General features: G+C 46.4%; 1 protein-coding gene across 4 annotated transcripts in view; it reads left to right on the top strand.

Moving 5' to 3' along the window:
- Tnfrsf19 (TNF receptor superfamily member 19) overlaps positions 1 to 13613 on the top strand; it is a 98436-nt gene that overhangs the window by 49343 nt on the left and 35480 nt on the right. For all 4 annotated transcript variants that reach the window (XM_052733029.1, XM_052733031.1, XM_052733032.1 and 1 more), the window contains exons 4-5: positions 440 to 618; positions 10840 to 10925. In XM_052733029.1, coding sequence (XP_052588989.1) covers positions 440 to 618; positions 10840 to 10925 — 265 coding nt within the window. The remainder of the gene's footprint in view (positions 1 to 439; positions 619 to 10839; positions 10926 to 13613) is intronic.

Consider the following 13613-nt stretch of genomic DNA (forward strand, 5'->3'; position numbering starts at 1 on the left):
TTAAGGCTTATGAAATCTCTCACGCAGCTGCCTTTATCTTCTGAGGCTGCACTGCTGATAGTGATGTGCTTATTTTCTGCCTTGATGGGTGAACAAGTGTCTGAATGTTCCACTGGCTTCAGCTTCTGAGCAGTCACATGGCTGACTTAATTAGGAGAGAAGAAAAGTGCCATAATTCTGCCCTAATGCCCCAGTGGGAATCTGGGAGACCTTTTCTTATGCACATGCTCACCACCTCTGGAATAAAGTGGATGGCTAAGGACACTTGGGTAGGTCACAAGAGAGATTATTAGCCAGGGAAGACACATTTGAACTTGCTGAAAGGGCTGCCTTTGTGCCCAGGAAGGCGGGCCTCGATGGGTCTTCTTTATCCGGCAGCCTTTCCTTTTTCAAGCTTGCAAAGTATGAATAGCTGTCTTTTACCCACTAATCCCCACAGGAATGTGGCTTCGGCTATGGAGAGGATGCACAGTGTGTGCCCTGCAGGCCGCACAGGTTCAAGGAGGACTGGGGCTTCCAGAAGTGCAAGCCATGTGTGGACTGCGCGCTAGTGAATCGCTTTCAGAGGGCCAACTGCTCACACACCAGTGACGCCGTCTGTGGGGACTGCTTGCCCGGGTGAGTTGGGCCATTTCTTCTGTTGTTTTAATTCAATGTTTTCCAAGGCACGTCTCTGTTCCCTCCAAACTTGAAAGCACAGCGGTAAGAACTTGAGGATGTTTGGGCAACATTTGCAACTTCTGTCTCCTTCCTTCTACGGCCTCTGAGCTTGCTCTGTTCCAGGCACTTGTGACAAGACAGAGAGCAGCCACCCTTACCAAGGGATGTGCCCTGAAAACCTAGAGTTCCTGCAAACTAGGGAACAGAAGCACGGAGACAAACGGACAAAGGGACTGACAAGCAGCTCACAAAAGGGGAGCCCCGTGAACTGCATGCAGCTTTGGGCGTTCCCTCAGTCCCTGCAGTGGGTCAGAGGAGAAAGTAGCAGAGATTCCTGACTATGTGGAGCTTGCCCTGGTTTTTTTTTTGTTTGTTTTTGTTTTTGTTTTTTTTAAGGCTTCATCCAGACCAGTAGAATCGTTCAACAGGTAGGAATGATTGCCTCCAAGCCCTGCTGACCTGTGTTCGAACCCTAGGACCCTCCCAGGGGAAGGAAAAAACTAACTGCCCACAAGCTGTCCTCTTGCATGCATGCCATGCTGTACCCGCCCCCACCCCCCATAAATGTTTGAAAAATACCATCTCATGGTATTTTTAAACAGAGACAGGGCTAAGGATGTAGCTCAGCGATAGTGTGCTTGCCTTGTGTGAGCAAAGCTCTAGATTTGGTCCTTTACCTCCCCCCCACCCCGCCCCGACCCCGAACCCCACCTCTGCAGAGAGGCCCGGGGAGTCCCAAGAGGAGAATAGAGTGGTGAAGGGTAAGAGCACACGAGACAGAAGGTGTGAATGGGGGGAACTTCCATGGACTCACTGGCATGTGTCCTGGGAGGTCCACATGTGTCTAGGCAAGCACATCTGTTGTCATGTGTGGGACTTACCAACATTTCAACCTGTTCTGTAACTGTCGTTTCACTCTCTGGATGGTGTCTTTGAGGCCCAAAAGTTTTTCAGTTTTGAAGAGATGTGAGACATTCTTCTTATTTTTTTTTTTCATATGTGTGTTTGGTTTTAGACTGCTTCTTTCGCGGCACCTTAGGGTCTGGGTCTCTGCAGAGAGAGCTACCCGACTCACTGTGTTCTCATCAAGAATACATGAAGAATTCCTGCAACTCAATAATTCAGAAAGAAAATTTGAATAAGAACAAAGGCTTTGAATAGATGTTCTCTAATAATACAAGCTAATGGCAGAGATGCAGTAAAGCTGCTTGCCTATCGGGAGCCGCAGACCCAAACCATATCCACTCATGCCCACTGGAGAAGCCAGCTGTAGATGAGAAGATGGGCAGTTACACATGTTTGTAGGCTGTGGGGAAATGGAAACCTTTTTATGTGAATGGTGGGAATTGGGGGCCACATTAGGAAACGAGCTGACATCTCCTCAAGAAGTTAAATGCACAGATACCATAGACTCAACAGCTCTATGCTCGAGCCTGTGATCAAGAGATTTGAAAAATGTTGTGTATACAAAAATCTGATACACCGATGTTTGTAGCAGCATTCCACACAGTAGCCAGAAATCTGGGACAACCCTGCTATGTATTGAGTTGGTCCCCTCCAGAATTCTGGTGTAAATGTGTGTGGTGCGTTAGCCTTGGGTCCTGACAGGTTCTCTCTCCTGAATTGACTAAGGAGACTGGCAGGGGGAATATGTCCCTTTCTTGCCCTTCTTGCCATGGAAGGACACAGTGTTTCTTCCTTCATGAAGATACAGCAAGAAGGCTGCCTCTTGTGGCCTCTTTCTCTGCCACCTAGACCCTGGACATCTCACTTCCAGCCCCATGAGAAATGATTTATTTTTTTCTAAGTGACCTACAGCACTCCAGAAGGTGTTCTCTTACAGTGCTCCAGAAAGACTTCAGACAAACCCAAATATCCATCAACTGATGAGTGGATAAACACCATAGGGTAGATCTAAACAATGAACTATTACTCAGTCATAAAAAGGAAGGAAATGCTGATATCTGCTAACATTGGGGAACCTGGAAGATATTGTGTTCAATCAAAGAGAACTGTTATAAAGGCTGCACATCCGGTGGTCACCTTAGTCACACGCCCAGAACAGCAAATCCACAGATATGGAAAACCAACCCAGGCTGCCTGGACTGAGGGCTGGGGAGCACCGTGAAGGATGTGGGGTGACGGTAGTGGCTAGCAGGTTTGTTCTAGGGGTGACAGTGTTCTAACATCAGTTGTAGAGATAGTCACCCAACTCCATGACTATAACAACACCACTGGCATGCAACCCTTTCAGTGGGTGACTTGTATGGTATGTGAATTATGTCTCAACAAATCTGTCATTTAAAAACTGAACTAACAAAAAGTACCATAATTTCAAAACTCCAAGTAATGAGTATAGGTAGCTATGGGGATTGTTCTTTTGCCTTGCTTTGAGACAGGATCTTGCAGTGTAGCTTGGGGTAACTTTGAACTCCCTATTCTCTTGCCCCTCTCTCTGTACTAGATGACAGGCAGGCACACCATGCCCTGCTATTAATAGAGTTTTAATCTTAATGTACCTGGAACATCTGACATGCTCCTATAGCCCGTGGTCTACAGTTCTGTGATAAAAGCATGTCTGTGTGTGTCTTGTCTCCTCATCTGGGCAATGGGGTAAACTGAGGCCCCAGGAATGCAAACCTAGGCTGGGAAACACTGGAGAGACTGGCAGGAAGCCAGGACCTGGGGACTTGGTTCTTCAAAACCATCTCCTGGGCTTTTACCAAAAACCCCACTGAGGTGTGCTGTGCACATGCGCATGTGTGTCAGGGCTCCCGGACATCTTACTACTTCTGTTCCTCGTGTGTAAGCCCACCCATTGTCACTTGAGTCCAACCCCGTACTTCCCATTTATTCTTTAAGCAGATGCTTAGATACTAGAAAGTTATCAATGAATAGACATTTGAATGATGCGCCAGTTTATTTCTATGATTCGTTTAAAATTACCTCCTTTCTAAGGCAGCATTCATATATGAGCAGGTGATAATTCTACAGTATTTTAAAAGTACTCCTATAGTTTGACTAGCTTTCTGTGGAGAAGGCAAATAGCTGAAACCTGTTTTGCCGACAGATAAATGAAGGCAAAAGCAAACTATTTCTTGCGTCAAAGTCAGTGCTGTCAAGATCAGGCCAAGGTGGCCATTGTCACTTCTGATGCCAGCCCTGCTTCCTCAGCCTCACTGCTTCAGTGCCAGTGTGGTGAGGCCACACCCACAGGAACCGTCTGACCTCCGTGTGTGTGTGTGTGTGTGTGTGTGTGTGTGTGTGTGTGTGTGTGTGTGTGTGTGTGTGTGTGTGTGTAGTAGCTGGCTTCAATGCCCACAAGCTAAGCGATGACAAAGACCCAGTGCCTTGGGTTCCGGATATGTTCATTGTCTATGTTCTGCCAGTAACTTGCAAGCTGCCATCGGAGAATCTTGACATCCTCTAGTGTTGCTGGAGAAACAAAAATGTAAAGCATAAAGTTCCTGGGGAGTGATGCCCAGTCCATTGTAAACACTGAATAGTTACTGGACAGGATCGTTCATTAAGTGGCCTTGCAACCAGGAAGGCTTTGCATGGCTGTGTCCTACTTAGGTTGTTTGGTTTTTGTTTTTATGTTTTTGTTTTTTTTTTTCTCAGTTTGACATAAGCTAGAGTGTTATCCCCGAAGAGGAGCCTTAGCTGAGAAGATGCCTCCATCAGATTGGCCTGTAGGCAGGTCTGTGGGGCATTTTATTCATTAATGATTGATATGGGAGCCCAGCCCACAGTGGGTGGTGCTACCCCAGGCAGATGGTTGGGGTGTATAAAAACCAAGCTATGCACATCACAAAAAGAAAACCAGTAAGCTGCACCCCTTCATGGCTTGTGTATCAGCTGCTGCCTCCAGGCTCCTGCCTTGGTTTCCCTCAGTGATAGACTGTAACTGTAAGCTGAAATAACCTTTTCTCCCCAAGAGGCTTTTGTTCGTGGTATTTATTGCAGCAGTAGAAACCAGACTAGAAGAGGCTATTTACATCAGAGTGACCGCAGGCCCCGCGTGGCCCATCCTTTCTCTTCTGTGGGGAACTGGAGCCCAGGGCTGAAAGCATAACCCGCCCTCTCTAGCTCCTCAGTGCTTCTGCTGGCCAAGCCATTTAATGAGCACTTCGTACTAGCTAGACACTTTCTGTGGGCCGTACTGTCACCAAAACCATACTGCAAAGTCAGAAGGAGCGCTGTCCACTCCTTACAAAGAAGGAAACTGGTCCTTAGAGTGATGATTGATGCCTCTAGTCACCCAGCTTGTAAGCAGAGGGGCAGGGATATTCCTCCAGTGCTGAGCCTCCTGCTTAGGTGGGTGCCCACTGAGCCAGGAAGTCTCACCGAAGGATTCAGTCATCTGTCCATTCTTTGTCCCATGCCCATTCTACCCTCAAACCACCCATTGGCCCCTAGCTCTTGAGAGCTGCCCCAACTGGCTTGCACATTTTCTGTCCTCTTCTCCTGTCGCCCAGATCTTGTCCATAAGTGACTGTGACATTGTTGATGAGGTCTGGGCTGGATGGCTAATGCTTCATCCTGTCACTGGCGTTTGTACAGTTTCAAATATGGGGTCATGGCTGTAGACTGCTGAGCAAGATACACTATGGGCTGACCGGCCAGCCTGAGCCTGGATGAACAGCAAGCAACACATCCTGCATCCATCGTCCATCCTGTGTGGGGCAGAGTTGAGCCTTGGCTTGACGGTGCCTCACGGGCCTCAAGCCATGGCGCTGTAAAACCAGAGTCGGCTGGGCCATAGCTCTGCTGGGGGAAGAGCTCTCACTGGTGGAAGTGTGAAGTTTCAACACGGGATTTCTTAGAATAGCATTTCCAAACAGTGCTCACCAGGCTGGCCAGTCCAGCTTGGACTGAGCTCAGTTAAAACCATCTCCTCACAACCGCTGTCAGTGAATTTCGCATCTGTAAGATGTATTTACGTGCCACTTTTTATCACATACAAGTAAGCAAAGTCCAATATGGGTTCCTTTTGTCTTTTTATGTTGTCTGTCTGAAAACCAGGAACAGATTTACCATTGAGCTTCAGAAGCCAGTTTAACCACACACTTTGTATAATGAATGTCTGTGTTCCCTTTTGTTTTGTTCCATTTAAAAAATTTATTTCCTACCTCACTTGGACAGGAAATGCAGTTGCAGATGTTTCTATGTCCCAAACAGTGGTACAGACTAAAGGGAGAGCGGTGTGGCTCAGTGGTGGAATGTGTACCTAATTAGCATGGGGTGATGGCCATGCAGACTCAAAGACCAGAGTTCTGTCCACAGAACCCACCGTCAAAAAGCCAACCCTGCATGCAATCCTAGCTCAATGTAGCCTGTGTGGTGAATTCCAGGCTAGTGAGAGAAACCGTCTCAGAAAACACAGAGAGGAAGGAACGACCCTGGAGGCTGACCTTTGACCTCAACAGGGTAATGAATAATACAGTAGGAAGCTGTCCCACTTACAGTGGGACCAAATCCAAAACTGGGTAAGTTAGATCAAATCCCAGCTGCATTCAGTGATTGGTCAAACTTCTACTTTGATTTGACTATGAAAATATGTTCAAATAATATCTGATATAGTGGTTTCCTACCAGATTTAATAAAATCACTCTTGAGAGCACGGACAATGTAAACAGAGGAAGCTGAAGAACTCATACTCCCTCTTTTTGAAGCACGTCACAAAGCTACAGTAATCAAACGTGTGTATGGGCGCAAGGACAGACGAACCGGCCAGAGGAATACGAAGGGGAGCCTAGAAGTCAGCCCCCCGCGGATACAGATCTTGACACTGGTGCCGAGGGCAGAGAGTGAGAAGAGAACGACTCTCCTGGAGACAGAGTCGAGAAGATCGGATATCTACAAGGGAGCAGTGAATCTGGACTCTACCTTACTCCCTGCACAAAAATCAACCTCAGATGCCTTAAAGATCTGAGAATAAGCCGGGCGGCGGTGGCGCACACCTTTAATCCCAGCACTCGGGAGGCAGCCTGGTCTACAGAACAAGATCCAGGACAGGCACCAAAACTACAGAGAAACCATCTCAAAACAACAACAACAACAACAAAAAAAAACAATAAAAATTGAAAAAAAAAAAAAGATCTGAGAATAAGACCTAATGTTACAGAAATACAAGAAAAAAAAACCGCAGGAAAAACCTTATGACACTGGATTTGGAGAAAGTTTCAGGCACCAAAAGTGAAGATGACAGGTCACCCTCAAGATCTCTTGTGCAGTAAATAGAGCCACCATATGATCCACACGTCAACAGTTGACAGACAGGCTGTGGAATGGAAGAGAACAGCTCTGCCGTGTGCTGGGGAGGTGCCTCAGGTGGTAAAGTCCTGTAGGTACAAGGCCCTGAGTTTGAGCCCCAGAACCTGAGCAAACAAGCCAGGAGGAGTGGCACATGCTGCAATCCTAGTGTTGGGGGGTGGATCCTGGGGCTCACTGGTTAGTCAGCCCAGACTAATTGACTAGCTCCAGGTCAGTGAGAGACCCTTCTCAAAAAAAAAAAAGTGGAAGACAGCTGAAGAATGACACTCAAAGTTGACCTCTGGCCTCCTTTCACACACACACACACACACACACACACACACACAGGGGTACAAAAGTTAAAAAAAAAATCACTAAAAATATGTGCTGGTTATAACTCTCTGATAAGGGGTTAATATCCAAATACATAAAGAACTTCTATGACTCAACAACAACAAACGTTAAATAACCTGGTTTTAAAAATGGGCAAACAACTCAAGCAGCATTGTTACAAAGATGATCGGCAACCCGGCAGATGAGCCGATGAGAAGATGTTCACATCACCAGTCTTCAGGAAGCTGCCAATCAAATCACACGGATTTGTGTGCCTTCTTTCTCATTAAGATGGCTACTACCAAACAAAACAGAGCTAAGGAAAATAAGGATGTTGGGGGGAGTCAAGGGCTGTCCGCTGTGCACTGTTGGGAGACTCTGTGGCCACTGGGGAAGCAGAATGGCAGTCTTTAAATACTAATAGACACCATATGACCAGCAATCCATCTCCGAGTATGTACCTGAAAAATCTAAAGCAGAGTCCTGAATCGATATCCATACACCCATGTCATTTCGGCACTATTCACAGTCTCCAGAAGGAGGAACCTGAAGTAGTATCTTTACACCCATGTCATTTTGGCACTATACACAGTCTCCAGAAGGAGGAAGCAGCACAATTGCTCACAGACATGGATGAGCACCACAAACAACACACCCATGTTTCCAGGGAACAGGACAGAAGGTTGCTTGGCCCTATGAAAGACATTAGTCCTGTTACATGCTCCAACGTCGACGATGTGCTCTACAATAGGCCAACCACAAGCCGACGATGCTATAGCTGCCGTTTAGATGAGGTACGTGGAGTCGTCCCATCTGCAGAAACAGAAGGAAGGCGAATTAGGGAACTACTGAGCATGAAGTAGGGACTAAAAGGACCAGAGCCTTAGCCTGGGAAGCCGAGGAAGTCTGGAGCTCTGCTTTACAAGTGCATGCAGGCAGCGCCGTTCAAGCGCACCCCGCTGTTCAAGCGCACCCCTAAAACTGCTTATGATGGGAAACTTGCTGGTGTGCCTTTTTGTCACAACAGAAAAATGTGTATAAAAATTTTAAATAAAGGCAGTGGATGCCAAATGTGGTGCATACCTTTCATTTCAACATTCAGGAGGCAGAGACAAGAGGATCGTGATGAGTTTGAGGTCAGTCTGGTCTACCTAGTGGGACCCTGTCTCAAAACGAAAGAAGCAATGGTGTAGGGAGATTTCTTATTTATTTATTTGTTTGTTTGTTTGTTTGTTTATTTATTTATTTATTTATTTATTTATTTTTCCGGAGCTGAGGACCAAACCCAGGACCTTGTGCTAGCTTGCTAGCTAGACAAGCGCTCTACCACTGAGCTAAATCCCCAACCCTGAGATTTCTTATTTAAAATGTGTCTTGTTAAATACTGTAATATATATCGGGGTGTGATGGTACACACCTTTAATCCTGCCATTCAGGAGGCAAAAGCAGATGGATCTCTGAGTTCCAGGACAGCCTGGGCTACATAGAGAATCCCTGTCTCAAAAAAACAAAAATAAATGAGTAAATATTGTAATATATGTTGATTATTTTTATACTTACAGCCAGAAAATTACCAAATATAATTTAATTAAATATTGACAAAAAATTAAATATTGATGGAAAAACTTTTTGTGTAAAAAAAATGAAAAAGTAATATCCAACAGTTTCAACAGCAAACACTAAAGGCACAAAATACATGTTCTAAAACCACTTAAAAATAGAGATAGATCAGGTATTGGAATTGAATGTAGACATTATTTAACATTTTAAAAATAAGAAATTCCCCTTGTGATAAGACTTGTTTTGGTGTCTGTGTTTTCCCTAATAAGAAAAAAAAAAGTCCATTTGCCAAAATAATTTATTAAAATAGATAATGTATTCGAAACCCAGCGTGCTTGTGAGACCGGAGGTGAAGAAGTCCTGCCGTGTTTGAATGCCCGCTAAAGACTGAGAAGAAGCACTAGCCAGGAAGTGTTGCCTGGGCACAGTGCCCAGGCAAGGCCAGAGGAGCCACAGGTGCCGTGGGACAGTCAGGCAGAAATGTCCCGAGCTCGGTCGGCCGCTGTTTTACTCGGTGGCTTACCGAAAGAAAGAATCTAAGAGTTTGGGGTCCTGTCTTGTTTTGAGGGGTCTCCCTGCGTAGTTCTGCCTGGCCTCAGTCTCCTGGGTTTACTGGGATGCCACCACAAGGACACTCAGCTAAGACCTTCTTCAAACTGCAGTCAAGTTTCCAGAGTCACCAACCTGCTCACAACACACAGGAAACTTAAGGTCACAGGTGCACAGGATAGTCACTGAATTACAGTCAAGTGGTAATGACTGAAGACCTTGGTTGTAATTTAAAAAAGCCAAGATTGAGAAACTAGAGTTAAGACAGACTGTGAGTATGTGAATACGGTTTAGTAAACCTTAAAGCTTGTTTTCTTTTCTCTCCAGTGTTTTCACTTTTATTTGGTTCTAGGGATGGTACCAGGGTCTCTGCTATCATTCCCCGCCCCCCGCCCCCTCCGCCCCCCTACACCCTGTGTGTATGCACTAACCTGTTCCCTACTTTCCAAGTCAATTTGCATTCATTTGCTTATTTAGGAGTTTAAGCATTTGAAACCAATTTTAGCCAGGCGGCCGGTGGTGGTGCAGGCCTCCACACTCAGGAGGCAGAGGCAGGCGGATCTCTGGAAGCTTGAGGCTAGCTTGTCTACAAAGCAAGTTCCAGGACAGCTAGGGATACATAGACAGTTTTCCTTGTCTCGAAAAACCAGAAAAAAAAATTTGTTGTTTTTTTTGTTTTGGTTTTGTTTTTCGAGACAGGGTTTCTCTGTGTAGCTTTGCGCCTTTCCTGGATCTCGCTCTGTAGACCAGGCTGGCCTCGAACTCACAAAGATCCGCCTGCCTCTGCCTCCCGAGTGCTGGGATTAAAGGCGTGCGCCACCACCGCCCAGTCAGAAAAAAATTTAATCCATGCAGCCTTTGGTTTAATTATGAATAATGCTCTTTGGAGGACAGATTCTTGGCCTCTTCTTTAGTTATAGCATCACCTTCCCAGGGATGATTCTAAGTTTGTCCTTGTAGTTTAATTTACAGGCAATAGTGTAATCATAATTTTTAATTTGATTCTGCTCATTAGCTATGTTGTTTATGCTTTATGTTTTCTTTTAAATAAATTTATTAATTTGTTGATAGAGTTTTGAGTGACTTGAATTCCTACCATCTAGAAGCAACCACAATTAATACTTAGTATGTAACATTCCTACAAACATTTCTAATGAAAATATACGTGCTGCGTTTGGGCTCCTAAATTTCAAATGCTAAATCTAGTACTTTACTTAAGAGGTGTTTGTGGTTTAGGTCACAACAGAATTGCCAGAGGCCACTGACTCCGGATTTCCTTTCCAGCATCCCACCCTAGTTGGGGAGCTTTATGCAGGGAACCAAGTCTGTACAGTGTCCACCATCTGGTCAGCCTCTGGTGCCTCTTACTTCACCAAGAACTGGTTCTAGAGGCAGCTGGTGACTGATAATGTGACTGACACCCGGCTGCAACAGTGAGCTTGGACGACACCAATAACCAGGACTCTTTCCTTCCTCTTCCAGATTTTACCGGAAGACCAAACTTGTGGGTTTTCAAGACATGGAGTGTGTGCCCTGCGGAGACCCACCTCCTCCCTATGAACCACACTGTGAGTGATGTGCCAAGTGGCAGCAGGCCCTTAAAAAACCCTGTCTCTACTATGGGACCCCTAGTGTGTGCTCTTATCCCGACCTTAGTCGAATCTCATCAACAGCGACCTTTGATTTGCATCCCCCAGGGAAACAGTCACTTTGCATTGCTGCTCCCTGTTCCTTTGAATGCTTCCTCTCAGACGCTCAGTGCAGGAGACCTGGCCTCACTGGGCTGTCCAGGTGTTAATCCCCAGATATAACACGCTGACCCTGATAGGATCACACAGGGGGGTCTGCCTTTCAGAAGTTCCTTCCGGGACACCTTTGCCCTCCATAGTCCAGTCCCTGCACTTCCTGGCTTTCGTTTTTTTTTCTCATCTCTCAAATCAGTGAGAGAGGACTCATTGTACTCGCCCAAGGTGGGGGCAGCAGTACAGGAGACACTTGAGTCTTTGTGTTGACATTAGTCTTTGTGACCATTAGTTTTGTGGTTTGTCCCCCGCCCCCCCCCCCCCCCCCCCCCCGAAACAAGAGCGTTTATTGTGTTCTAAGCCCGCATGGTGGCTGCTCACTGTCTTAATGCTAAGGAAAGCTGGCTAAGAAACACCACAGGCAAAGGATGGGGTCCAGCCAGGGGTGAGGCGTGGTCTGCTGTCCCAGCACGGCTTGCAGCTGGGCTTCAATACACAGGAAAAGCCATGTCCAGGCAGGAGGGTGGAGGTGCATGTTCCCCCTGGCACCTATTGGCACAGCCTCGCTGGGATCATTGCTGGGTAGACTTTCCAACCCATGATATCTGCCCTCCTGCTTCTTTCTGTAACAAGACTTCCTTCCAAACAATTGCTAGTGCCCGCATCGTTTGATAAGGTCCCAGGAGGGCTATGGAACTTCTGCAGTCCATACTCTACTACCTTTATGAAAATACATTGCTTTGTGTTCTTCGTTTGAAGTGACCAAAACGCAAAACAAACAACAAGAAAACAGACCATAGACTCTAAGAATCTACCGTCTAGGAGATAGCGATGAATCCTCTTTACGCCCTAGACTCTAAGAATCTACAGTCTAGGAGATACCGATGGATCCTCTTTATGCATACACGTGACACGTCCTCTTGCCAATTAAAACTCAAGGACCTGGTCCTGCTCAGCCATGTGTTTTAGCAGGCAAGCTCATCTGTCACTACTTGCCATTGAACAAATGACGTCAGTACAGCCGATGTACAGTAGAGCTGGAAAGTGCTGAGGTACTTCCCTCCCCCCCACACTTCATGTGCTGGGTTTGGTGTGATGCAATCCCGAGGCTTGGGAATGTTTTGCCTTTAGGGTTCTAGCTAAACTTAGATAGCATGAAAGGGCCTTTGAACACAGCACTCACATTCATGTCTTATGCAGTCTTTGGTCATACAACTTGGAAAAGACAATCGATTAGTTTAACGTATAGAGGTAGACATTTCTCCATGGGTCAAACTTTCTAGAAAGTAAAGAAAAATATTTCTGAGGCTGGAGGCACAGCGGGCCCAGTTGAGGACTTTCACATCTCAGATGGAGAGAGCCTGGGGTCTTGGTAAGCTTCATCTCTGTCAAAGAAGTTTGCTGTCTTTGGCACCCTCCTTGGGAAGCTGTCCAGAGTTTAACTAATCTCCTCAAAGGAGATCTGGAAGTCTTTGGGGGAAATTATGCATGGCGTCTCCTGTTGTGATTTCTTCTCAGGGCTTTTCAATTTATCCACAAAGAGCTTCTTCTTCAGCCCCCCTGAGGGGTTCCTGTGCCCTGGAGCATCCAGGCTGTGGGAAGAAAGCATCCTTCAGGCTGCCTCAAGCCTGCTCAAGCCCTGGGGTTTGTTTTAAGGGTGTCTGTGGAAACAGGTTCAGCTGGGGCTTCCAGGCTCAGATAAAGAGTTGTGGTCCCAAGGACCCTGGGTATTAGATTTGAGGAGGGTTCCAGGACCCTGCCTTCTCTTCTTCAAAACCAAACCAAACCTGGACTCACACTGCTCTTGGTTTCCAAAGATTTTCAGTTCATGTCTTTTTAAATTTGTTTTTGTTTTCTTTAAAAGAATGTTTTCCAGTCGGGTGGTGGTGGCGCACGCCTTTAGTCCCAGCACTCGGGAGGCAGAGGCAGGCGGATCTCTGTGAGTTCGAGGCCAGCCTGGGCTACCGAGTGAGTTCCAGGACAGGCCCCAAAGCTACACAGAGAAACCCTGTCTCAAAAAACCAAACCAAAACAAACAAACAAACAAAAGAATGTTTTCCAGGCACCTGGCGATCAGATTGCTGAGCACTGCATGTAGAGAGATGGAAGTCTTAGCGTCAACTCAGGCATGGTGACTCGTCTGTAGTCTCAGTGCTGAGGGGGGCAGAGGCAGGAGGATGGCTTTGAGTTTGAGGCAAGCCTGGGATATAGAGTAATACCTTGTCTAAATGCATCAGCAAAAAGCAAAAACAGAACAAGTCATAGTACCTTTGGACACACAGGCCCTCAGGAGGGCAGGGGTGTGTCAGTCTTCGGTAATGGCAAAGCCTCCAGCCCGCCTGTGCAGAGGAACAGCGACATGGCTAGCAGGGACAGCCTTGGTACAGGTATTTCTGTGACACGATGCTCATCGAAGCTTATGAGTACGATGTAGGAAAAGCCATATCTGAAGTGGGAGTGGGTACAAGTAGTGTGCACAGCACAGTCACCTACCCTACTGGGGACAGAACCCAA

This window comes from Peromyscus californicus, unplaced genomic scaffold (genome assembly GCF_007827085.1).
Source record: "Peromyscus californicus insignis strain IS unplaced genomic scaffold, ASM782708v3 Scaffold_12__1_contigs__length_115047231, whole genome shotgun sequence".
NCBI classification, from domain to species: domain Eukaryota; kingdom Metazoa; phylum Chordata; class Mammalia; order Rodentia; family Cricetidae; genus Peromyscus; species Peromyscus californicus.